General features: G+C 40.4%; 1 protein-coding gene across 7 annotated transcripts in view; it reads right to left on the bottom strand.

The window, feature by feature from the left end:
• Positions 1-27,405, bottom strand: part of sema5a (sema domain, seven thrombospondin repeats (type 1 and type 1-like), transmembrane domain (TM) and short cytoplasmic domain, (semaphorin) 5A) — a 142,184-nt gene that overhangs the window by 37,166 nt on the left and 77,613 nt on the right. For all 7 annotated transcript variants that reach the window (XR_013652458.1, XR_002292683.2, XM_004081015.4 and 4 more), the window contains 6 exons: positions 21,486-21,690; positions 15,399-15,606; positions 13,759-13,876; positions 9,934-10,115; positions 8,492-8,635; positions 1,393-1,540 (listed from right to left, as the gene is read on the bottom strand). Coding sequence is in view for 5 of the 7 variants with exons in the window: in XM_004081015.4 (XP_004081063.1) it covers positions 1,393-1,540; positions 8,492-8,635; positions 9,934-10,115; positions 13,759-13,876; positions 15,399-15,606; positions 21,486-21,690 (1,005 nt within the window). In the remaining 2 variants the exon portion in view is untranslated. The remainder of the gene's footprint in view (positions 1-1,392; positions 1,541-8,491; positions 8,636-9,933; positions 10,116-13,758; positions 13,877-15,398; positions 15,607-21,485; positions 21,691-27,405) is intronic.

Consider the following 27,405-nt stretch of genomic DNA (forward strand, 5'->3'; position numbering starts at 1 on the left):
GGCAAAGAGGTACTTGTGAAGTCTGCGCGCAATTACAGCTCTGCTGGCTCAGACAGACCCAATTAAGTGCATATCACAATGTTCCTAGAGAAGGAGTTCATGAGAAAACAAAACAGAGAAAAAAAAGATAAGTGAAAGTTCGGTACCAAAAAAAACATACAGAACCTTTTGATGAAGTGGACAGCAGGAGTGTTGAGTTAACTTGAGACCCTTTTAACTGGCCTTTCCTGATGACCTGGCTCCAGAATGTGCCATATGACCTTCTCTGCCACTAATAAAAACCAGCTTTAATGGCTCCAGCTAACAGGACACGGGCGCCTCTTCACGCTGAAGATACATCAAACGTGTCAACAGTCCGAGAGGGGATTTCCTTTTTGGGAGCGGCAGAGAAAAGACGACGGGATTCCCTCTTTTTTTCCCGGCGCTCATATCCTTTTTTTTAACAAAGTTGCTAAAAAAGAACACGGCAAGATGCCAGAGTGATGCAGCAAAGAAGCTGCTGATGCTTCAACTGTGTAAGATGAAGATTTCTGATAAATGCAGCACATGACCAGCCCTGTTTAGTGAGGATTTAGTTTGGATTTGATAGTGACGGGCTCCATTATCAACGGCCTGTCTGCTCACCTGTGGGTTCTGCAGGGAAAATAAAATTATTTGATGTACAAATTTATGGAATGAATCCTAAATTTACTTATACGTCCACTTTTAGTTCAGATAAATGCATTAACTAAATATTTATATATCATTCAGCAACACCTCTTTGAAAAAACCATGACAAAATCATATTTTGCTTTTAAAAGAAATATTTTTACACCAAAGTGGTTAGATTTCAGCCTAATCCCTTATAAAAACAAAGAAAAATCTCCACTCAGAACTCGGAAGAAGATCCACAAAAAGACAAAAATACACTTCAAGGATCCCATACATCCAGAAGGCCCTGACCCATATTCTTTAATCCAATTCCAAGCGGGACGTGAGAAGCTATCCTAATCATTCTCTCTCAGTCTTACCCGGACTGTGGACGAGGGAGCGAATGTGTGTATGAAAATAGCAGCAGAAATAACACACAAGTGTCACAGCGCTCTATCATCAAGCCTTGTATTCCAACACTCGCTTGCATCAGCTGTGCTTTATTGCATAAAATAAGGCTATTCAACGCAGACTGATGACTTCACCACGTGCCCGTAAGTGTGTGTGGGGCATTAAATAGGTCTTGGTAATAACTCTAAAGCTCGTGCATAAATATAGCCAGGGGATTTGGTCATGTTAGATGTTCCAATTTCATCACCAGTGAGTGATCATCACACCAGGTGGTTTCAGAGGAGTTCCTCAGTATTGAATAGCCAGAAAGTACGACGGATGATGGATGAGGCAGCTTCATGCGTGACATACCTGACCACAGCCTGGGCAGTCGTTGCCATTCTCACAGGTTCTGCGTCGTGACTGGATGCCTCCCCCACAAGGAACATTGCAGCGATCCCACGCCGACCAGGCTGACCAGTAAACGTGCGGTGGGCAGGGCAGGTGTTCGTTACAGTACCTGTGTGGAGAAGGGGAAAATGCCCACAGAGTGAGTATGGGACTTGATTTCAGCAGGCACAGTGACTCAGAGACTGGCTAAATAGAAAACTGAAAATGTGTCTAAAGGTAAACCAAAAGGGAAAAGTCTTTGAAGAGTTCATGTTTGAGTCTTGAATTCTAAATAGCCATTGTCCCATTATGGCTAAACACACATTTCCCCCCTTACAATCACTCTTGACCATCAAGTTTAAATGTTCTCTTCCTTGTCCTACTACATTAGATATGTGAAGTGATCCATGATTCCTCACCTTCACCTCCACCTTTAAGTCTTCTTCATAGAAACCAATGTAAACTCTGGAAAGAATCCATCTCCTCAAAAGCATTCTTATGCTGTAGTCACACCGCATGTGATCCGCATGGCATATTTGCATCCGCCACCTATCTTTAAACACACGGCTACTTTGCTGCTGGATGTTTGACCAAAATTGTGTTCATAAGTCTGACACTACTGCCGTGTGTGGGAGGAGTTACTGTTAAAGTTTTTTAGCCTCACTGCAACATGGGAGCATTGCCTGTATATCTGTAGATCTCACATACAATGGAAGACATGGATGATGTGGAGAGAGAGATCAGGTTAATTTATTTTGAAGAGCTCTACAAAAGATTCAGTAATCACTTCTCCATGTCTGGGTTCAGGAGATCATTCACAGATTCTCCCAGTACGGTGAGCTGCGTCTCAATGACGGCCACTTTTAGCGATACTACATCAAACCAGTTTGATGACTTGCTGTCCTGCATTAGTCTGAGGAGGGGAAAAAATTGTGGACCTTTTTGTTGTTACAATACAAATAAAGAAATATGTATCATTAAGTTCAAGAGAACGATCAGATTCTCCTCCTTGCTGGTTTTGGATTCCACTTGCTGATAAAATCGAAAATGCTGAGTTGCTGATTAGTTGACCTAATGTGAATCCTTTAGCAAAGTTCAGACATTTGAGGCCATGTTACAAATAATTGGCGCTCTGCCGGCAGACTGCTGTGCCGCACCTAATGTTCAAATTGCACTGCAGGACCTCTGATTGTGTTGTACATTGATTTAATATTGAAACTGCCGCACAAATTGTGTTTGGTGTGAACAGAATACTCTGTATTTTTCCTTCTCAAGTTGTAAATAAATAAGCCAGCAATTCATGTCCACTTGGTTTTCGATGCAAGACAAATACCAAACCAAAATAGTTAAAAGACTGGAGAATGTGAAAGCACCCTAGAATCCTCAGAAAATAGTGTGGGGGGATGCTGAGATGAACATACATACTAAGCACTGGACCTTTTTATATGGAATAGTAAATCTAATTCAATAAAAAGGTTAAAATATTTTTAATGTGGTTTAGAAGCAGTTTTGTGCAAGTTTCTGCTAAAAAAAATATGGTTTAAAAGTGGGTAGAAAATGGCTAGCCAGCAGCCCGGTGGACAGCACTGAGTCCTCACTTCAGCCAATGTGGGCAAACACAGGTAGAGCCACCATGAAAAGTGCGGACAAACCTATTTGAGGTCCACATTTTCTGCCCACTTTTAAACCATATGGGGCCCACTTGGCCTTGCTCTCTAAGGCATCAATATAATTTTATTATGGTTTCACAGCCTTGATGTTGAACTCAGGTTCTCAAAGGTTTGCTATCACCAACCAGCATAAATAATAAAAAAAAGTAATGAAATTTGATTTAAAGAAAAAGGAAAAAAACACATCAGTTTAGAAACAGATTGGAAAATGAGATAAATAAATAAAAATGAATTTTAACCACATCAAAATTCTTTCTATGTGGTAAAAGAAAAAACATTTTCTGATTGTGTTTGTGCCCCACTTGTTTGTGGAGATTACTGTTGTCAAAACTAAACCAGCACTGTTGGTATTTGTTTGTCTCCCTCCTGGAGTCTCAACAATCTCTTTTATAACAGAGTATTGGTGTAATTCTATTATTTATGAGATTTGCGTGATTGTATGCCATGAGGATATTTGAGACTTCATAACCTGAGAGACTAACTCCAATAAACACAAAAACAAGCATAAAAATAACCCTGACAAGTAAAAACAACTGTTTGGTAGATTATTTCTGTTATAATGTGGCTTCTTTGCAGAAAAAAAGCTGGACTGGAAAGCCCCAGTTGACGGGCCTTTTAAGTGGAGCCACGTTTGCAAGGAGCATGGATTCAGATGAGCAACAAATCTAAAAATGGGGGGGTTGCTCCCATGGAAAATGTCACAACTGTTACTCAGCTGTGAACCACGTCAATGTGGAGTTTAGCAAAGCCACAGAGGGGGAGGTTCTTGAATGACAAGGGATGCTGTCAGCCGTGTAAAGTGAGGTTGTCCTGACAGAGACATCATCAGTGGCAGATCCATTGTGATATTTAAGCTTAAAGGGGTCATGCAGTAAATGTTACACTAAGTAAATTACTATGAAAGTGAACAACCTCGTTAAAGCGATTTTGTTTTTTTGGTTTGTCTGTTAAAGCTGCAGTTTCTTCTGACAGATGACTGAATTTAGATGTACAGGGCGGAGAAGACATCACCAAGCTGCTAAAGCCTGAGCAGGAACGACTACAAAGACATCAGACCGCAGGCACAAAATATCCAAAAAGAGGAAGAAAAAAAAAAGATTTTAATACTTGACTCAAACTTTTACAGACTCAGTTTGCTCCTTTGATGTGGCCTTGGAAGCAGACATTTTACTGTCTCGACATCTGAGCGAGTGGCGGCACCAGTGGTTGAGGTGACGGGCAAATATCTGTCCCCATGCAACCTAAAAGTACAGCTAAGAAAGTTGCATCTCAAATCCTGATGAATAGGCGTATGCAGCTTGCATAATTCATTGACACAGCCAATTAAAACCGCTACAAAGAGGCATGCCTCATCTCTAATTACATTGTTTTACGGGAAAATAACTGCTCTGTCTAAAAAAAACTTGAATTACTCATTACAGAATAGCTACAGACAACTGCTAGGCTTTCTGGGGCCGTTTAGATGCCACAAAACTGTTTTCAGTGCAATTTTGTTGTGTTTTAGCACATTTCTGCTTTTTAAAAGTCTTCAAATAAGTTTGAATTTAAATCCCCCCCCCCCCACCAACACTTCAGCTGCATATTTTTGTTGTGCTTTTACAAAAATATTCTTCCATTGTTCACGGCAAATCAAAGCCTACTTTCTGCGCGCCCTGAAAGTACAGTGGAAATCCTCAGAGCGCCGTGTTTCTTTCTACTTTTTACTAATCTGTATGCTTGTTGTGAGGAGGAGGAGTGTGGAGAAGCGAGGGCAAGTGCTGTTTACAATCTTGCACACGCCTGAAAGAAGAAGGAACAGCACATAAACGTTCAATGCGGCTTGAATATGGAGAATATCTCCCTGCTGCACCAGACACAATAAAAAATAAATAAATAAGAAAAAAAACATCTGCAATCAATGCGGTGGAGATTATTTCAAGCTTCAAACTTATAATCACGCACACTCCAGTCGGAAGAGGCGAGTGGCTCTGCTGCAGCCTATCTTATCCTTTTCTCTCTAAAGTACACAAAGCTGATAAGACTAAAACGAGACTAATTACCCGCTATAGGCTGAGTAAGCAGTGTGGACGCTGTCAGCGTGCTGAGGGAAATACCAACAGAAGGTTTATAAATGCAGGCATTAGCATCCAGATTTAAGCCTGTAGCGCTCTCGTGTTTGGTTGGTTTCATAGCATTTGCTTCCTCTGGAAAGCCTCTGTTGGATGGAAACCATTGGGACCAAAGCTATGAGGTTTTTTTTGTAAAAAGGACATCAAAAGGGACAAAAAAAAAGAAGCTTTTCCATCTTTTTTTTTGGTATTTTCTTTCCTAAGTACGACTCCGCAACTTTTGTGACCTTGAATGCATTCATGAATGTCGGCTCGGAGCATTAATCCAAGTAGGTTAGTGAGGCAACAGTGGCAGAACAAAGTGTGCAGTGAAGCTTCGCCAGGGAAAAAGAACCTTGTGGCCACTAAAAACAAGAGCTTTCCACTTTGATAAAAGAAACATTCAAGACTCAAAAACTGACAATACCCTCATGCAGTGCAGGCTGAGGTTTGCAAATAAGACTTATTTCACACATAGGTAGCTGTAAACCTCAAATGAGCTGGACGGTTTGGGATATCTGAATGAGGTCCTCAAAATCTTTTATTTCATGGCCTGCAGCAGTCCTGGACTGCACGGATCAAATTGTTTTTGCAATTTTTCTTTCTAACTGAGCAAAAGAGTAAAAATGTCATCACCCCCACCATATACTTAAAAACGTACTAAAATTACACACACCTGGTTCCCTATGAAAATGAACATTTAACACCTTCCCCTAAAATAATGACATCATAGCGTCCAAATAAAGAAAATAAAGCGGATGAACTCTGATACAGGGCTTAAAAAAAACAAAAAACAATCCATGTTCACAAAAAATGTGTCAGAGATATCCTTTTTTTTTTTTTTTTTTTTTTTTTTTTTTCTTTTTTTTTTTTTTTGTGTGGGGAGGGAGAGGGGAAGAATGTGAGGGGAGGGTGGAAGAGAGTAAAAGGAAGAAAGGTGAAAAGGTGGGGGATACAAGCACTGATTTGACTAAGTTATTAATTTAAGCTGTAACAATTATACCAGATCTGCTGGAAAGACGAATGTTACATCAAAGGTGAAAATCTGACACAAATGTGTCAGAGATATCCAAGGAAGTTTTGAAATTACTATGGGATGGCCACAGGACCTACCGCTTGGTGACTTTGTGGCAAAGTGTGAAATTTTGTGACATTTTTTTCACCATATGGGAAAAAAATATATAGTTTGAGCGAAATTCAAGACATTTCCCACACAAGCCGCCGTCTTAAGTCTACAATAAACAACAAGAGCTTCAATGACCATTGACCTCCAAAAGAGGTTGTCATCTTAAATAATAAAAAAAAAAACTGCTTTAGTAGCGGATACAAAATTAAAATCCTCCTAGGGATTTGGATCTATGGCCTTCTAACTACTTGAGTATCATTGGAACGGCACTTGGGAAAAAATGTTGAAATTAGAAAGTTTTGAATGGCATTCGCATGGGAAGCTTGTACAAGGTGGCATTCACTGTTACCGGCACAATTTTTTACCGGAATATCGTGAAAATGAATGAATCGATATAAGTTAGGATTGGAACATATTACTTAAGACTGTTGCCAAGGAAGTTTACTTTTGCTGATTCTTCTAAAAATTACATAGACCTGTTTGTCACCCTCGGATGATCAAAACCTAAAATGGTTGCTATAGAGATAAAACCACCAGAAAAGCCAGCAGTTTGAAAAAAAAAAATAATTTGTGAAATACAGCACTGACCAGAGTGGGGAAGGCAGATGGGGACAGTAAAAGGCCTAAAGCAGCAGCTCAGTCAGCAAGCCTATTGGTCAAAGGGGAGTGGCGGGGGCGGGTTGCGCCTGAGGGCCATACAAAGCCGCTTGCGGCTTTAATTATCTTCAGATTTCCTTTTCCTCAAATTAGGCTTTAAATTCAAAAATGATCGGAATTGAAACATACATTACATTTACAATTTACTTATAAAAGGAACTTGTCTTTTAACCCCCAAAATATCCAAATAAAGTTAATTTAAAAATACAGGTAAAAATGTCCCATATATTGACAACTCAGTCAGTCTTGTGTGTGAAGATTCTGACAGCAGCAGACTTTTCTGCACTGGCTTAATTTTTTATTTTGGGAGGCTGCATTCTAGCACACACAAGGACGCCGCTCCATTTCATGGCTCCAAAGGTGAATTCTTTATACTATTTTTTTTCCTTCAGCAACCAAAACAATATTCCGGTCAACAAGTTGCCCCATGTGTTTCAAACAGCTGAGCTAACTATGTGCAGAGAGCAGGTAGGGGAGACAGCACAAATGAGATTAAAGCACTGTGAAAAAGAAGTGAAGGGGGAGGTAAAATCTGCTGCTCTCCTGCTGCGGTCTGTAGTAGCAGTCAGCTTTTTTTTTCTTCTCCTGATATATTTCCAAAGTAACTGATCCCGTCTCAAGGACTGCTCCTCCTGGAGCAACGATGAAAGGTAAGGTGTACTGTGAGAGAAAATAATACAGCCTAAATAAAAAGGAACATCCTTGAATTCCTTGTCCAACTATTCACCCTTTAAGACTGTCTCTGTTGCTATGGTGACCACATCCATCTATCTAGACGGAAGTAGTGAGAGAAAGAGAGAACGCCAGGAGGAGGGACACATACAAAAACATATCTGCTACTTCCAAAGAAGTCATTTTTTTATTCTTTATTCGTATCTGTTTAACAGCAGGGGCTGCCTGAAAAACATCAAACTAACGCTTTTTGGCTTAATACAAACACTACGCTCACAAAGGAGAACCGTCTTGGTGCCAGTCTTCAATAATAATGCAATAGAGCCAGGCACAATGAAAGCTGTCAGAACTTGTACAACTCATTTTTAAAGGGAGAAAACCTTTTAGACTTTCAGCTAACAAGAATGAATTGAATACAATAGTAATATATATATATAAAAAACTCCTGACCTTTTCTACCTGGGTTTCTTTGTATGCTGCTTTGTGCTCTTTGCGCTCTCTTGCTTATTTCTTTTCATACCATAAAAGTTGCTTGGAAACTGTACAAACATCTTTAAAAAGAAGGAGATTATTCTTCTCCGACGCTCCCAAAGCTTCAAATTGCAGACTTGGTTTGTGTGAAAAAGCTAGATAATTACACAAGCACAGGCCTATCCTGCTCCTGCTTTAATTGGCTGTCATGTACACGGACAGAGAGGAAGAAGTTAAAGATGAAAAAAGCGAAATGCCACAGGAGGAGTTGTACTTTTGACTGCAGATTACTAACTGATGGAAAAAGTTGTTCTTTTTTTGTTTTTAGGTCTTTTTACATTCAGCTTAATGGGCGCACAGGAAGTGTAACCATTGCAGGTTGATGAATGTTTACTTGCCTCTCCTCGCGGTTCTGGCCCACACACACTCGCCCCCCATGGCGGGGGCTGGGGTTGCTGCAGGAGCGCTGGCGCACCTGGAAGCCGATGCCGCAGCTGGTGCTGCAAGGAGACCAGGAAGTCCAGGGAGTCCAGGCTCCGTTTCTATGGTGATGCACAAAGATCACATCAGTCCTGAGAACTGCTCCTATACATCCGTTGGTGAAGTTTAGGTTTCTGATTGTAGAGGCATGTGCCTTTTTTATTTTGGTCTTCACTTTGGTAATAAACTATCAACAGCATTTTAATCCTTATAAGAGTATAACCACATTTTTTAAGCCTACATCGCCTTTTCTTTCCTTATAATGGTAATAGAAACTCTTTTGGGTTTGTGTGAAGGTTCTGTGTCTGGAAATATAATGATAATGAGAATTAAATAAATAGTATGCTGGATAAAAAATGTTTTTTTCAACTTTTTTTGCCCACTATTTGACTTGTTACTCAAAAAAAAAACCTTTCTACACAAAGGGGAGGTTTATTTTCTTCTCCAGAACAGAGTGAAGGAGAATGTTTTTCATGAACAAAAATCCTTGTTGAGCATCTCACACTACAGATGAACTGTCATGCATCTGTCAGGCTTGCATCTTTTGAAAAGAAGTAAAAACAACTAAGGCGCAGAGAGTCTGTGATGTAATGTCATAAGCATTTTACAAGGAACAAGCAATACATGAGATCTTGATGAGGCGAAACGGGACAGAAAGGACGTCCAAAAGATGAGAGCTTACAATGTTATTTATGTGTCCTACTGTCACTTCTTCTGAGCTTTATTACAAATCTGTCCTAAAATTTATAGGTTTGTGGTGGGATTTTTTTTTTTTAGTTCTGGGACAAACACTGTCATTATGTAATTTAGAATGACCATGACAAAAGGCATAAACACATCCCAACTGGTACATTTTAAACAATCCTTTGATGGTCAATAACTTACATTTACAAACCTTTTGGGTGGCGTATTGGCTTTTGCAAACAGATAATAAAGTTTTGTTGCAAATTTGAAAATATATAGTTATAGAATATATAGTTATAGAAGTTTTTGCAGTGTGTAAAGGGGCACAAAATGAACCAAAGTGAGAAAAAACAAGTTTCAAACAATAAAATTAGACCAGAATTAGTAGAATTTGGTGAAGTAGTAGTGGTTTACTGGATTAGAGTTTTTTTTTAAACCTTAGAAAACATTTCTTGAGCTCTGCCAAAATATGTGGATACCTGCAGACTTTTGGGGGTTTATATTGAAAAATAGGATTAATCAAGCAACTGACAGTAAAAATGCACATAGCTGTTCAGCCCAGTGTGAGTCCTGAACGAAAGGGATAGATTCATTATTTAATTAGTGTAATTCTGCACATTTTTTCTTAAGTGAGTTGTCCAGACTGAAAACTGCACAGATCACCAAAATAAAACACCTTGAACAGTTGGCAACTTCAGCACTGATCCCAAAGCAGGTCTGGCCTCCACACTGAGGGGCGGGGTTATCACAGGCTCGCGTCCGACACAGACAGGAACCGGCGCTGCCTCCATCATTATGGCTACAAGTGGACCAGCCTGACCAGGCTCCGAAGCCTCCATCAACAGTGACGTTACGAACCTGTTAATGACAAAAAAAACAAAAAAACAATCAAATTTGTGCAGGTAATGGCTTTTCTCAGAAACCAGTCATTACATCAGTGACGCCCTTGGGATTGTGCTGCTTTTATGGTTACATATGGATGTCTGGAGGAATCAATTCTCCTTAGAGACACAAAAATAGCTACATAACTGCTCTGCCACATGCCAAACACTGCAGTAATGTGCAGCAGACAGGATAAAGACACCATCGTTGTTGCAGAATATAATAAAAATTCCCAAAATGGAAAAGAGAGAAACACAGTGGGCAGATTCACAGAAGCAAAATAGGAGGAAATAAAAGTGGCTTCATAAATGAATATCTAAAGCCAAACATAATCAAACAGGAAAACTCAGATATTGCAGTGATGTCTCTGGAATATGAGCCAAAGGCACCAGAGAGGAATCAGGACTACAAGGGATATGAGGCGTGTCGCTGTTACATTTCAGGTTGATTTGAAAATGCAAAGAATACTTTCATGCAAGCAGAGGAGAGCTGATCATCATCTGCTTTGGCAGAAACAGAATAACGTCTGGCCACTGCTCTTATTGGTAATTGAACTCTGCTGCATGACTAAATGAGGAACGCTTGGCTGAGGCAGACAGCATCTGCAACAATGAAAGCAAACAGCTACACGGGGACAGCCAATAAAGGAATATTGCATTATCATTCAAGCTAAGACTATACATGACTCGGTTGTGGTGTATTATCCATTTCATGAATATTTCACGCTTTATATCCTTCATTAAACAGGAACATTTAATCAATAGTTTTTGTACTGGTTATTATACTTTCTTTCACTAAAATGCAAAACTAAAAAAAAAGAGGGAAAAGTGAGGAAATAGCAAAAATATTTTGCTAAATAAATCATAAACTTGATTGCAAAAAATTAAACACATAAACAGATGTTTCCAAAAATTGCAGATCTTTGACTGAGTCTTCAGCATTTTATACTCAGATGAAACTGGGATGCCAGATGGCGTTTAGGAAGAGGTTGGGAAAGTGTAACTTCATTTTCTGCATATATGAGTCTGGGTGAAAAGACCTTAAGTGATCTTCATATCTACCAATATTCAAGGATTTGCAGCAGAACAATGGCTCATCCCAACAGGCCTTTTGCAAAGTCTCCATAGATTTAGAAGCAAAAATATTATGCTGATAAAGTTTGGATTCTTTTGTTGCAGAAAAAGTACTGCATATTGAAACCCTTCATATTTTAGCCAATGACTCATTACTTTTAGATTTAAAACCTTGCTTTTAGACAATCAAGATTTCTAAAACGGTTGAAGTTGTTTTAACTTCTCTTCGCTCTACACCTTTCCAAGCTTTTTTCAAAATCAGCCCAGTCAAAAAGATTTTATTTCATTAAAAGCAGGATCTACAGAAATTGTTATCAAAATGAGCATAAATCTGTTTTCCTCCATACTCTTGACAATAGTAAAACATTATGTAGGACTCAAACAAACTCAAAATGCACTAGTTTCATTTTGAGGACGCTAGTTTAAATTTTAATAAATGTTAAAACGTTAGAAAGACATTCATGACCATTATTTAAAAAAAAAATAAAATCAGATTTATGCTCTAAGAACACGTGCTAAATTTAGATATAATGAGGATTTATTAAGATGGGCCAATTCGTACTAGGATCGTTTTCTCATTTTGTTTATATTTTGTCCTAAAATGAGAACTTTGCACTTATTACACTAGTTTTTTGTCCTTGTAATGAAAATGAACAACAATGGGGAACATTAAAACTAAAAAAATACAGACCATTTGTTTAGAATTAGCAGGAAATTACCTATAATTTGGCTTTATAGCATTTGATTTCAAGTAATTCTATTTAACAGTTAACCCTTTCTATCTCATTTTTCCCTTTTTTAATGCTCTTGTTGAACGGCTTGTTTCCAGATTTTAAAATCTTATAGGATTTTCTTGTTTAGTAATGTTCTTTTTATATTTTTTGGCCACCTCAGCTCTTCAAGGTGAGACCAAACCATGATTTGGAGTCACAGTTAAGAAGAAATGCTTTACAGGTTTGATCAAAACCCCATAGACTGATTTAAAATGACAAATACAGGAAATTATATTAAGAAAATCAGGCGATTCCAGTGCTGTGAACTATCTAAACTGTAATGCTAAACTAATTTGGATGCAATATTTTATTTTGATTTTGGACAAAGAGATAAAAATTGGTAAATATACCTGCTTAAAAAAGGCCTTTTGAGTGTTATTACAACAGAATGAGAACATTTTTCCAAAGTATTCATTGTTTGGCATTTGATGAAGCAAACTGTTGTGGCTTTTGGGTTTTACTGTTGATACCAGATTAAAAAAAAAAAAACTTACAAATTTTCATTTTTAAAAAACTACCATACTGTGTGGTAATTGTGAAAGAAAGAACTGAAATGACACAAACCCCATGAGAACCAGATTATTCCTCTGAGCTGTAAGTGAGCAGAGAGACATGGTACTCCAAGCTGAGATAAAAATGGTGGTGTTCAAATGCAAAAAAAGACAGGCACTCTTAAAATTGCTGTCCTTATTACAGAGTGCTCCTTTTTCTTTTTTAGCAGAATAAATAGCAAAACTAATCTCAAAAATAAACTGGCGTCCTTGATCATTCCGGCGAGGACATGTTGCTCTTTGAAAGTCAAGATGTCCAGTCACAAAATGTGCTTAGATGACAGGACTGTTTCTCTGAGGCTTCTCATGGTTTCCAGGGGTTTGATGATGGAGCAGGCTGTGTGTCTGGACGGTGGGGATTCGTTTTCATGGGTCAAATGAATGTGATGTTTAAAATCAAATCACAGGAAAGCACAGATGTCATATTTATGGTGTTTTGAACATTTTTAAACAATATTTTCAGAAAAAATTTACTTGACTTTTTCTCAAATTTTATATTTATTTTATCTAGTGCAGTCATGAAAGTGGTTGTTTAATTAAGAGATTCTTTTGTTATGTCAAAACAATTCCAGATTAAATAAGTGATATTGAAAAAAACGTAGTTTGTTGGATTAAGTTTGAGAAAACAAAAAAACGTAAAAAAAACAAAACAGCATTTTTTCCAAAAGCAACTGTTTTACTTTCTGTGAAACAGGTTGGTGTGGTAATATTGATGTTTTCTGGTTTTGTTGCATCAGTACCTAACAACTCAGTTTAAAGTTTCTATTTCAAAATAGAAAATTGATCTGGCGCCAAGTAAATCTTTATTGCTAAAAGGAAATTATAATAGCAAAGCTGTTTTCTGCAGAAAACACAAAAAAGTAAAGATAAATGGTCATTATGGGTACGAGTACATATCTTCATGAAAAGCGAATGGAATTAAGAAAAAAACGTATATTTTGGGATTTTTTGACAGAAAATTTTGAAATTGATTATTGATCCCACAACAGGAAAATAAAATTAAGAAGGTTAAAATCCTAAGTTTATAAACTTAAAACAAAAGGAAATTACCTGAAGGTGACATATTTTGATCCAACAGATGTTCAGTATTTTAACAGTTGATTCTTGTGAGCTCATTTGTCAAGTTGAAAAACTTTTTTTTGAAGATGTGAAAAGAAAAATCCTCCTGATTCTTGTTGTTTCATCTTTAATGATTGAATTTAACCATCAGCCGGGTACTCACTGGGCATTTTGTGATGCTCTGCTCCCACTGACTCATTCTGACACTTTCCTCCAGGGTGGTGCATTTCTTCAGCAACAGATCCCATCCGCAGTATGGGTCCCTCGCTCCTACACAAGCTCTGAGAGGTAAGAACAAAATTCCCCATTAGAGACCTTTCATTAAACTGTCATGTATGCATACTGATGGCTCTGCATAGCGGGGTGGCATAAAATCAAACATCAGAATGAGGAGGAAGATTACAGTGGAAGGTTTCTAAGATAAGGTGGAGGGAGAAATGATGTATAAACACATGAGAGCGGCGGAGATAAGATGGAAGGGGAAGGTATGAGAAAATGTCCAAGATGACAGAGGGAATAAGTCAAAGGGAGGCTGCGAAAGAGGGATGAGGAGAGAGTTTGAGGTGTGAACACAGAGATTAAAGAGAGAAAGCTACTCACTAGACTGAGAAGTAGAGAGATAAGAAGAAAAATGGTCGGCTAGAAGGACTGTCAACTTACCGTAGCGTGTTGATGATTTTTCAGTTATCATCTCTTCCTAGTGAGGCAGTTTAACTTAATATAGCAAAATCTATCTTTCGATTTGTGCTTCTGTTGGTTTATAGGGAGCAATAAAAAGGCCGTTGTTCCTCTTTTCATATAAATACAAGTCTTTGGTGACAGCGCGGTGACATATCTCTCAGCTGCAGGCGTCAAGTCTGCCTGACATGTCCCTGGTGAAATGTACCAAAGTTTTTTTTTTTTTGTGTGAATTTCATAAACAGTGTGGAAACAAACAAGCGCTTACTCAGAGAACATGTTGTCACTTCCTATGCATCTACATGAAAATGCAGAAAAACTGTGACTTGGCTTTGTCTGCACACAAAAGGTGGATGACTCCATGTCTGGGTAAAGATATGAAAGGAAGGAACGAAAACATGCCAGTATCTATCTCTCTGGGGTTCTCTGGGTCTCATGGATTCTATACTAACTTTTAGTGTCTTAAAAGCAAAGAAAATATAATACGTTTTTTGTTTTAAGCATACAGATATAAAAAAAAATATTACAGAAATTCCCTAAAGCCAACCCTTCTGGGTCCACAGTTGCTACTTTTTCTCACTATCTTGAATACTCAAAAAAGAGATTTGAAAAGCTCAGAAACTCCATGCTGGCTGTGCGACAAGTCTTCTTTGCTGTCCAAAACAGCTCATTGTGTGAAAGATCTGTCTGTGATGATGGATGAGGTCCAGGACTTGTAGTGGGTTTTCTCACACGAGCATCTGACTCTGGTGTTTTGTTTGCAAATATTATGTGCCTAATGGAGTCCCGTCCAAACAGACAGCAACTCAATATATCTGATAAACAGTCGCCGCAGGACAGTCCACATGGGAGAAAACGCACAATGTTGTGAGAGGGGCGATGGCAACGCAGCAAGACAGCTGCAGAGACAGACTGAGGGCAGTCATGGGCACCTCCAGCGGCTCAGACAAAGCTGATTTGGAGGGTTTTAAATCTCAACAAAGGCCCCTAACAGACACAAAGGCCTGGCTCTCTCTGATAAAGAGAATCTTATTAAAGGAAAGGCTAGAAAACTTTGTCGTGAGCACATTTGCTTTTTGACAGCTTCCTTTGAGATTAATGGTGTTTATTTGTGCATGGACTCACTCTCTAGTCTTATGGTAGCTGCATCTCTTGAGTGGGATCTTGATGACCTGGTCTCTTACACCCACATAAAGCTCGCTCCGGCTGTGCAGGATCAGCAGGCTTCGTATCGGCTGCCTCTTCCTAGGCGGGAACAACTCGATCTCCTCCAATAGGCAACTCCCTGTGGACTGGTTGAGGGGAGAAAGCACTTTTCTGATAGTACCATAATCTGGAATAGAGGTGGGGGGGGGGGGGGGGGGGGGGGATTTGATCGCAAAGAGAAAGAAAGCCGATTATCAACAAGAGAAAAGGGTAAAATAACAGAGAAAAGAGTGAAAGAAAATTCTGGAAATAAAAGTGTAAAGATAAAAAAAAAAATTATATTGAATTGGATGGAATACAGAATAAGCAAAGCAGTCTACAAGCAACTGCGAACCCAGTGTGAACTACACAACAGTCACTTGCTAACACAACGGCTCTATAATAAGCCTGAGAGGAAGAAAGGTGGTGCCTGATGTGCAAAGCTTGGTTATACCATCAATATGCAGCACTGCAGATGCAACCAGGGATTTGATATGCCACCTGAATGCCTGATTTCTGGCCTACTTTTCCTTAAGGGGGTATTTTAGGGGATGAAGCCACTTTGTAGTTCAGAGAGAGTGAGACAAGTATGGAAATCCACACCATTGTGAACACAGTCTGACCTTTTGGTTTGTGTAAGGGAGGCACTGCATGATGCAGTTTCAGGCAAATTTTCCTTTGGGAGTGTTAAAACAAACATAATCTATTATACATGCAGTCCCTGGGCGAAGAAAAGGTAATTAGGGAAATGGTGATGCCATAAGAAAAAGGGTGAAATGCTAAAAGTTAATGTAAAAACTAAGTTTTACTTTTATTTTAAGCAGACTGGCCAACAATGTGAATTCTTGAGGAGGCTGCATTTTTCATAAATCAAGTAGGGTATGGGACTCCAGTCAGAGGCTTAATAAACTGTTAGTGGTTTTAAATATTTACTGGCAGTGTTTTATGGCATTTTAACTTGAAGTTATAGACAGAAAACGTATTTTTCTGGGGCAGGACAATTTATTTTTTCTAACAGTTGGGAAGTTCCATAAAAGTTTGGTGGGATGTTACATTTGTGTCACTAACAGCGCAACTTCTACTCCAATGATTATAGAGATGGATGAACATTGTGGTCATGTTACTAGTCGGTTATTTTTTTGCCCTTTAAATGAATCACAGGTTTATAAGAAGGCATTTGCTGGTCCTACTGGGTTTTGGTAATTGAGAAAGAGACCCAAATGGTTGTTTTAGTGTTTAAAGGTTGCTGGGTCCTCCCCCAATGTGAGGAAGCAGTAGCAGCTGTCCAATTGCACCCATATTTGCTACAATCACTGTTAAACGTTGAGCACAAGTAAAAAGAAAAAAAGTCCCTTCAATTTTCATGTTATCTAGATGTTACATCATAATGATAAGCACTGAGTTTGGAGAAAAGAAAAAGTTTATTTGACTTAATCTTTATAGTGTTCTCTCACTATATTGGATTTTTTTTTAACAGCGTTCTGTTTTCTATGTCCTGATTGGCTGAAGACCTCATCAATCAATCCCCTCTCCACGTCTCCTGTAAATGGCGTATACTTATATAGTGCTTTTCTACCTACAAGGCCCAAAGCGCTTTACATTCACTGACCCATTCACCCAGTCACACACATTCACACACTAGTGGCGGCTCGGCTGCTGAACACAGGCGCCTGCCTAGCACCAGAGGCAAGGTTGGGTTCAGTGTCTTGCCCAAGGACGCATTGACTCATGGGCGCGCAAGGCGGGAATTTAACCTGCAAACATACGATCATGGGTCGACCGCCCTAACACGGCCGACCCCTGTACAGATAATTGCAGCTCTTCAAATCTTCATGAATCTTTGATTGTGATCGGATTTTTGTTTTCATTCTACAATACTGGACTTTTTTTAAAAATAATTTTTTATCAAGGTTTGAACTTTAAGAGTTTAAACAAGACAGAAAAGTGAAAAGAAGAGTAGAAAGTGTGTAGTGAGGGGTTTAACAGTCTTAAAATTTCTTGAATCCTACTTCCAAGATTTCACCTTTTGCAGGTTATTTTTAGAATGTAACCCTTGTGATAAATAAAGGACCACTGTGCTTTGAAATTGTTGTATCAAATCCATCAATTGTTAAAGGGATTTATTGTATTTTGGGCCCCAGAAAACACAGCTTCTGTTAGTTTTAGATGTAGGAATTTATAGTTTATCAACAAAAGTTCCATCTAAAGTTGGACTTTTATTCCAAACTAAAGTGGTTTTAGAAACAAAATCTGACAAATAAATCAATATTTAATCAAACTGTGTTGAATTAGATATTACACAGACTTGTGAGTTCAAATTCATTCAGTAGTTTGGCGATGATACCCCGTGCTATTAGGTTTTAATCATTCCTGTGCAAAAAACAATTTAACCTAATCCAGGTTGGATCTAATTTGAACTTCAGCTGTGGCCAACTCAACATCAGAAAACAAGATTTATGTGTACTTGATTCCCATTTAGCCAACCAATATTTGAAATCTGTGCTGAAGCCCCAACAACCATTAAAAGTACCTGTTCAATAAAAAGCATCAAGAATTTGTATTCTCCTTCACTTTAAATTATGCGATTTGAAGCCCAATCCAACTGCTTCATGTTGGTTTTCAACTATGCCTGATAAGCCCTGACTGAAAAACCTGACGGGTTTTGGAAAAAAAATACTGCAGCAATTGAAGAGCTGAAGATTTAATAGAAATATGTCAGGTAAAAGAGACCTGGCGTGCCACATATAGGCTACTTGGTAAACTGATTTGGCTCCATTATGATTGTTTTGAAACTTGCCTTATAATCTTGTTATGCTTCCCACAGAAAAGGCAGTTTGATTAGAAAATAATTCAGGGACTCAGTGTTACAATGTCTAATATCTAAAAATCAAGATTTTAAGACAAAAATCCCAAGAAATTAGGTTAAATTGAAACAAATTCTATACTTTACAAAATCAGTTTTTGCTAACTAGATAAACAGCTCCAAACGTGAACCCAAGGCTACGTTCACACTGCAGGGCTTAATGCTCAATTCTGATTTTTTTGAAAAATTTGCATTTTTTTCCAAGGCCGTTCATATTTCCAATTAAATGTGAACTTTTGTGATCTCCTGTGTGACTGTGAAATGACCCAGAAGTGACCCGCATGCGCAGAAGAGTACTCAACGGTGAACGACGTCACTGTTGTTTGTGGAAGTAGCTAACGTTAACAATGGATGTCAACAACAGTGTTGTTATTTCGGAGCTCTTTTGCATAATTAAATTCATTTTCACAAAGGAGCCAGCACAATTACAATCTTCTCATTTTAAGAAGGCATTGGAGCCTGGATCGTCTGTACCCACTGCTGTGGAATAGGGATGTGAATGTGCTGGGGCCGCGCGCGCGTGTGTGTAAGACGAGAGAGGAGAGAGCGCGTGCAGCGAGGTAGGGAATGAGGGGGGCAGTAGGGGCGCGTATTCATGTTGTGTGTTATGGAGGAAGGAGAGCGATAATAAAAGAAGGCTCCCCCCAGAATAAATGCTATGGACTCTTTATGAACCTGCTCTGGAGAATCTGAGTGTCCGAACGGGGAAGTGAACCCCAAAGGAGGATCCGACCTGTACTTCTTCTGACCAGGGTCGGAAAGGGGGAAAAAAAAGTAATCGCGGGAAAGGTTCAACATCACGCTCAGCCATTTCGCTGGAAATCTTTTCAAAAAACGCCCGGTCGCGATAAGAGCCCTCGAGTTTGGCCTGAATAGAGCGGCCACCCCCAAATATTAAATCTGTGACCTCGCTTCCCTTCCACTGACTGGTCTAAGAAGCAACGTCCGCCATGGTTGATGTTTACGTTCTCATTCCCGCCTACTTCAACGAAGAATTATGACTTTTGTAGCGTATCAATGACGTACGGGTCGGATACATATGGCCTGGCCGTTCAGATGGAGGTTGCATTTGAAAAGATCGGATACGTATCGGATTCAGGACCACATACCCAAGTGGCCTGTGGTCGCATTTGAAAAGATCGGATCTGTGTCGTTCAGACTGTCATGAAAAGATCAGATGCAGGTCGAATAGGGGCAAAAAATTGGAATTGGGTCGTTTCAGCCTGCAGTGTGAACGTAGCCTAAGTCTTTACTCCCTAATTGCCATTATCCAGCAGGAAAAGCTAATTTGATAGTTGAATTATTTTATTTATGAACCATGCACTTCCTACAAAAGTATGAGTGCACTGCTCTCGGCGAGTTGCTGTACCTCTGTTGCTAGCGTTGAAATTGTGGCTTCAAAACCTCAAATTGGTCTATAATTTTTAAATCAACTACAATGAAATATTTTAAAATAAAAATTAAGCTTTCAAAAATATGTATATATATTTTAAATATTTTCCTTGTAGTTGTTGGCTCCTTTGGTGATACAGGATAAAGTTTTCTATTAAAATTGTTTTCTCATGGTCTCACCTTTGCTGAGGCTGCACCACATCAGTTGTGTACTGCAAGTGGAATGTTTGTTTGTTAGTAGGTGACTTTGGACTTGCATTCATGTATCTAATCAATGATGTGTCAAGTTACTTTTGCTCTTGAGTAATTATCAAATGATTATTTAAATGAGCGATCCATCATTGGCCAAGTAATATATTTTATTTTTCTGCAGGCCATTTACCTGCTCGGAGGTTCTGTACTGTGCTTTGGTGAAACAGGAATGTAAATATCCTTCACATTTATTTACATTTTCTTAAAATTGAAAAATGTACATTTTGCTGTTGGGGGGAAATTATTTAACAGCTCTGGCCCATAGTTTAACCAAAATACTCCACGTTTGCACAAAAGAACCCCCAACCTCGACATTTTTGGACTCAGCTGGAAGTATGAGTTTTTCCACAGTGGCTCTAATCAGCGGCACTCATTAAGGCGTTAATAACAACATGCAATTTTGTACAGTATGTGTCCTCGCCAATTGCCCTGGCAGTGTTTCACATTTTTTCATTAGCGTCCTGTTAGTGTCTTGGGAACTGGCATTGTGGGGCAGCTCTGGTTCAGTGCTACGTTGGTCACAGCCCCATGCAAACAATGACAGGGGAGTTTTCAAAAGACATGCCAAGCACGGCGCCAGCGAACTGAAACAGATTGTATGTGCATGCGTGTGAGACACAGATAGGGTGTGTGCAAATGCCACGCCGGATATGTGAGATACCTTAAAATAAAGCTGAATCTACACCGTGAGGATGTTGTTGACATTTCCCTGTAGACTAACGTTTTTTTCTGCCATACTGGAGTGGCTCACTATTTCCATATTCTGTTCAGGGCATCTGCTTGCAGGAATCCATATGTAACATAAAATAGGGATGTTTATCTGAAAGCTTACTGATACTGTTTTCCAAACTAAGTCTAACATTACACATTGTCACACCTTTATGATCAAACAATCTGGTGATAAGCAGACGGAGGTGTGCAGGCTCATCAGACAGGGCTGCATGAGTGTGTTATTAATCACTACTGCCTTTTCCCTGACACCACTGTTAGCCATTTTCAAAATGTTTGTGATCTCCTGACTAATACATGTGTGTGTGCGTGTCACATGCATGTACTTGAGGGAAGACTTGTGAGTGTAAGGAGGACATATAGAGGTAAAGAGTGATCAAACTGTCTTAGAAAAAGCTTTGAAGTCATTAAGATGATACAGATCGATCGGTCTTGGTATTCTTCTTGCGGGCTTTCTCTTTCATGTAAGTTCAGAGTAACTTCATGGGATTCAAGCCCCTGAAGTGAAGTATTTCTTTGTAAAAATCAATATTAATGGCTGTATAAGTAAGAATCAATGCGTACATTAAGAAAAATGTATGCACTGAGGTTTAAGTTAATTATACCAACAAGATTTGGCTATTTCCCTCTGAAAGACTTTCTGGTGAATGTCTATGTATAATAAATAATAAGACAATATGCGTATTAATGTGATTCTGGTGAGCATTTTAAAGAAATACTTCTCAAAAACCTCTCAAAATACTGAAAAAATACACAACTGGTGTACAAAAGGGGAATTTTAAACAACATACCAGTGGCCAAATAAATGATGTGGAGCAGCATGTCCTTCCCCTGTACCACATCCACCGCCACGTGGGTGAAGCGGACGTTGTCCTCCATGAAGTAGGGCACAGGGACCACGGGCTGGACCACGTCGTGCATCAGCAGGAACTTCTGAGCATCCTGCAGGTTTCTTTGGGTGAGGTTCACATACGTGCCAGAGTTGATGGTGCCGCACTGTTAGAGGTGGAGAAAGTCGAGAAAATAAGAGCTTTTACTGACAATAATGATAAAGCCTACTCAGAACTCCACTGGATGGGAAAAAGTGGTATTGAACGATTAAATGAACATGAATATAAAGTCAATTGCAGACTCTTTGCAAGGGTTTGTATTCCCTAAACCCTTAAGGTCTGGTAGTCAATACCTAGAGGCTGACAGAAAAAGAATGAATAAATGTTTGACTGAGCCAAGAGTTATCTCTTTTATTAGACATTCCCCTCATATGCATATATATTGCGGTTAAATTTTACAAGTACTTAAGTAAAATAGTTTCTTAAATGTGCTATTCTTTACTGCAAACAAAATATGTTTCAAATAGTTTCTCACAGCTTCATCTTTCCCATCAATAACATATTTACTTTTGGAATGACCTTTTTAAATCAAACAATATCAGTCCAACAAAGACAAAAACAGAAAATAACCTACTTATAGAAACCTACTGAAATTACTCATTTTAAGCTAGTTGTAGATTTTTTTTCAAACCAAAAAAACGTTACAATCAAAGAACCAACTTCAACCAAATAGGAGTCCCATGGAAACATCAAACCAATTATCTTGATTCCAGTTATTCAAATAAATCCTCTATTTCTTTGATGCTTCTGATATAACTTCATATTTAGGAATGCTTTTATCAAAAACAAGTGGTTCCCATCAGCAATCAGTGAATGACAAAGATTTTCTTTTCATTTCTGTGTCTGTCGCGTTTCAAATGTAACGTAAAAGCCCCCAGTTGAGTAAATGACTTTTCAGCATGCAGCTGTTATTGGTGGTCTTTTTGAAGCTGATGTTTTGAGACACTTGGTATCCACGGGACAAAGATGATATTCATGAGCTTTTTTTTTTCTTCCCCAATGCTGAGCAGGTGAAGCATGAAGCTTATCCAGCTGAGACAGGGCTGTATGAGTAAAGCCAACCATGCATGTCCCTTTCAGTAGAAGAGGTCCCAGGTTGGGGTCAGGATTTTGGATTGAGGTTTCTTTTACAAAAAGCAGCTAAGACACAAAGAATGGAAAATACAAAAATAACCCATGGCCAGGATTTATGCTAATCCAAATGACTTGTGTTGTTTTAGTGGTAAGTATTTTGGTTTCAGGCTAACTGTGCACACAGGTGAGATGGGGCTTTGGCCGATGATTATTTCCTGTTGACTAGTCATAGAAGCATCAAGATGGACAGATCAATTGCTGACCTTCACTGGACTAAAAGATTAGAGTCATGAAGAGGATGGGGTAGGGCCCCTGGGCTGGGTGGGCCTGGCCCCCTTGCTGGGGGGGGGGGGGGGGGACAGCTGTTTGTCCACCGAGGGACAGTCTACCAGCTGTCCCCAACTTACCCCCTTCCTCATATAACCTCATAATAGGGTGAGGGGGTGGGGGGCTTAGCCTGAGATGAGCCTTGGGGGGGGGGTTTACTAGGCAGTGGCCCCCCCTCCTATGGTTGCCGTATGGAGTGGGCCCCCCCTCTTTCGGTTTTATTTGCACCTTAGACATGTAGGGCCCTTGGTAGGGGGGGTGCTTGGACATCACTGCCAGCAAGCAGCAGATGTCCTCCTAGCACCCTACCCGCCAATTTTAACCGCACCTTAGACATTTAGGGCCCCTTGGTGGGGGGGGTGAGGGGACATCACTGTGAGTAATCAGGAGATGTCCCCTTAATGCCCTACCTGCCAATTTTAACTGCACCCCCCTTAGTACACACACCCCTCCCCCCTCAATATATACATCCCAACATAAACACACACACATGCACACACACACCCTCTTAAACACACATACACGCACACACATTTTGCAAAGAAGGTGGGACCTAGGACCATCTGTCCCCTGCCTCTTCCCTGGTGGGGGTACGGGCCCCTTTGCAACGGCGGCCGTGTCCCCGGGGTGCCGGCTTCCTGGGCCCGGCGGTGCTCTCTCCGCGCGGTGGGGGGGTTCACATTACATCTGAGCCGGGGGTGTTGGTGTCCCTGGGGGGTGGGTTCTGGTCCTTGCTCCTGAGCGCTGGGCCCCGCCAAATTTCCAACTGAGGCCGAGCCTGGTCGGGCCATATTTACAACACCCCTTGTGGGCCCTCTTTTTTCCCCGGGGTTCCCCCCTCCTGGGCGGGGGCGGCGGGCCCTGCCTTGCTCCTCCCTGGACCAACCGTGGGCCGGGCGGATGGCTGCCTGGAGTGCGGAGCGGGTCTCCCTTGGGGGGTCCTGGCTCGTACCTGGGGTTGCGGCGGGGGGATGCCCGGAACTCCTGGGTGGTGGTGGGGTGCTCGTCTGGGGCTGTGGGCGTCCCTCTCCGGTGGGGCCCTGCGTTGGGTTCTCCCGGCGCGGCGGGGGGGCTGTTCTCCTGGTTGGGCTGGGGCGGCCCTCTCTTTCCCTCCGTGCCTCCCTGCTCTCTGGCTCTGGGGGCCTTGCAGCGGTCCTGCTGGCCCTGGCCTGGGTGGCGGGCTTGGTCGCCCGGGCGGCAGTTGTTTCCTGCCGGTTTCCGTGTGGCGTGGGGGGGATTCCGGCTGCCGCTGCTGCTGCGGTGGGGGTCTTGGGGTGGGGATGGCTGGGCGCTCTCCCTCCTTCTTTACACATTCCACCATCCATTTTAGAAGAACATGAGCACTCACCTGAGCACGGGTGTTGGCTCACCTTTGCACTGGCGGTTTGCGTGACTGAATGACTGAAATGTTTCACACTAGTTGGTTTTAAGGCATAAGTATGCGTGTGAGCACTATCTGTTTTGTGTACATGTCGACAGATGGACATTTTTGCAGCTAGCAGGTGTGTTTGACACTTGGGTGTGTGTGTGGACAGGCTCCGCCCTTTTTGTACTGCATTTGAGCCTTACCATGGTGATTAACAACCAGTAAACTTGTTGCTTTATGCTGCTTCATGGTCTTATCCCCATTCCCCTCCTACTATCACCCTCCTTCCCCCCCTCTCTCTAACGTCCCTCTCTCTTCTTCCCCTCTTTCCTTTTCCGTCCGGTCCAACACCAAAGATTTTCAAACATGATTGAAATTAATAAAGTTTGGCCTCAATTACAAAAGGGGTTTATTCAGACATACCTTTGGTTTGTCTGAAGATTAATAACCCCTCTTGTTAAAGTAAAATATGTCCAACACAAGAGGCCCTCAGCTCTCATCTGTTTGCCCAGCTGTTGGACAGGACAAGGTTAAAAAAAAAAAAAAAAAAAAAAAAAAAAAAAAAGAGTCATGAAGAGGAAAGAGAAAGGATTCAAGTTCTCCGGACATGGAAATCTGAGGCCCAGAAGGACACATAGATCCAACATTGTCCATGTGTTTTTTTTCTTTGTTTTGTTTTGAAAAAATCTACTACCTACATGCACGCTATTAGACTCATAATCCCAGTCTAAAGCTTCTGTTTGAGGATTTTCTTCAAAGTTATGCCTCTCTGCTAAAGCACGTGTGTGTCTACATCTTCGCTCACATCTTGTGGGACAGAGTCAGGCACTGAAAAGTGAGGGTCCATTACATCTGGGAATGCAGAACCAGATGGATGTTATGATTTCAGCTGCACAGTCAAGGTGAGGGACGCCACCGTCATTTGGTTGAGGGCCCATCCAACACTTAGCCGTCCCTCTGCCATGCCCGAGTGATACAAGCCACTCAGAAATATGATTTTAGGCATGTTTGCCGCAAAATGGACTCATGTCTAAAACTCCTAGTATGCCCTTCAGGCTCAGTGGTTATTTTTATGTTAGGTTAATAAATGGGTATATATATATATATATATATATATATATATATATATATATATATATATATATATATATATATATATATATATATATATATATATATATATACAGTGATCCCTTGCTATAACGCGGTTTGCTTTTCATGGTTTCGCTACTTCACGGATTTGCATCGTGCATTGTGTTCTGCATTCTGATTGGCTAAAAAGTCACTCCGCTTCTTCTCTACCTGTGCGTCAATAACGTTGCACTGTAAAATGTGCACGTACGTAAATCAGCTTGCCAAATTTTCATTACTACGTGCAAATTCTCTTGATGGTGGCATGTCGGTGTATAAGCATCTTTTTGCAAAGCAGAAAAAAGAGCGACAATAACTGCCTATCACTATGTTCTTCTCCCGAACAAACACAGCTGCACCGCGGGCTTCAAAAGAAGAAAACACTGCAGAGCGGAGTCAGGATGCAGCGGCTCAGTCTGTAGAGCAGTGAAATACACCTGAGTCACTATTTGTCCCACTGTACTTTGTATTTTTTTCATAATAATTTAAAATTTTCTCCCGTTTATTCCAATACTCGGGTCGCGGTGGGCGGAGCTAATCTCCGCGATTTGAAGCCTTCTGTTCACATTCATTAAAATTATTATTTGACAGTACAGTACAGAGTTATTTGTTGAAAAAAAGGTTTCTAAAGTACTTTTATTTGTGAAACAAATGCTTGAGCCTGTAAATTGGTTTGTTCTTTCTTTTCAATGTATAATAGAGTATTTAATTGTATAATAATAGTTTAAAAAAATAAAGGTTTCTACTTCACGGATTTTGCCTATCACGGGGTCTTTTTGGAACGTAACCCCCGCGAAAAACAAGGGTTTACTGTTTTACACATGTTTTGTGTCAGTTTTTGAATATTTTTAACAAAATCTTTATGTTGGACTCAAAAAGTTGAAGCAAGAAATTATCAATATTCTTTTACAGTAAGTAATTGCAGAATGACAGAAAACCTATACAACAGAGAGATGGTTTTAGCTCCTGATGCACAATGAACATGAGTCATAGCCTGAATAAACCTAGCAGGATCAATCGGTGTGGTTCAAATAAATGGAGGGATTTTTCCTGCAGACAGACAGAGAATTAAGCTCTCAATCAATGACCACAGTGTATGTGTGTATGTGTGGATTGAGTGATGGGTTCACACTTATAATTATCTCTATGTAACAGCTATCCCCCTTTTTTATGGCAGGTACAGTAGATATTCACGTGGACGGCGGCTTTCAAGGCTGCTCCCTTTCTTCAGCTGTTTGTTTGTGCCTGTGGAAAAAAGCCAGGCTATAAATCCTGCGCTCGTAAATCTAATCCTCCAACATTGACAAATGCTTGATGAAGATGTCACTGAAACCTAGATAAAGTGTACATCGGTCCAGCGGTGAGGAGCAGCCATTGTGCCTGAGCTTAAATGGAGAGATGGGGACTGAGAGGAGGAACTGATCCATGTTTATCCTTGAGGAACGCAGCCTTAGAAAACACCATACTGCACATAAACCCCTCAGTGGTCTACCTATAATAATCTGGGGAGAATGTGCTCGGCTTTGACGAGATAAGGAAATGTAAATTTCGTGAAGGAAAGCAAATTTCAGTTGACTGGCTGTTGACATATAGATAGAAATGCAGGACTGCAGAGAGAGGCATTGTATGTTGCAGGCTCATTGGCATGTTTGAAGGTGTGTATTAAGTGTTGTATGGCCACTTGCACTTTTACCGATGAGAATTGCATCCGCAACCAATACCATTATAGATAATGCCTGAGAGTGTCTTCTCGACGGCAGCTCCATGCAACCGCTGGCTTGACAGAAACACGATCGAGAGCCCGTGACGGGAGCCACGTGGAGGGAAGTAAGCGGCGTGTCACCCAGTGGTCGACAGACCTCAGAGGGAATTCAATCCCTCACGGAGAGCTGTGTGGATTAACTCCCTCACTATCTGCTAAGT

The sequence above is a fragment of the Oryzias latipes genome, chromosome 20, assembly GCF_053564925.1.
Source record: "Oryzias latipes strain Hd-rR chromosome 20, Olatipes_Hd-rR_3.1".
Taxonomy (NCBI): Eukaryota; Metazoa; Chordata; class Actinopteri; order Beloniformes; family Adrianichthyidae; genus Oryzias; species Oryzias latipes.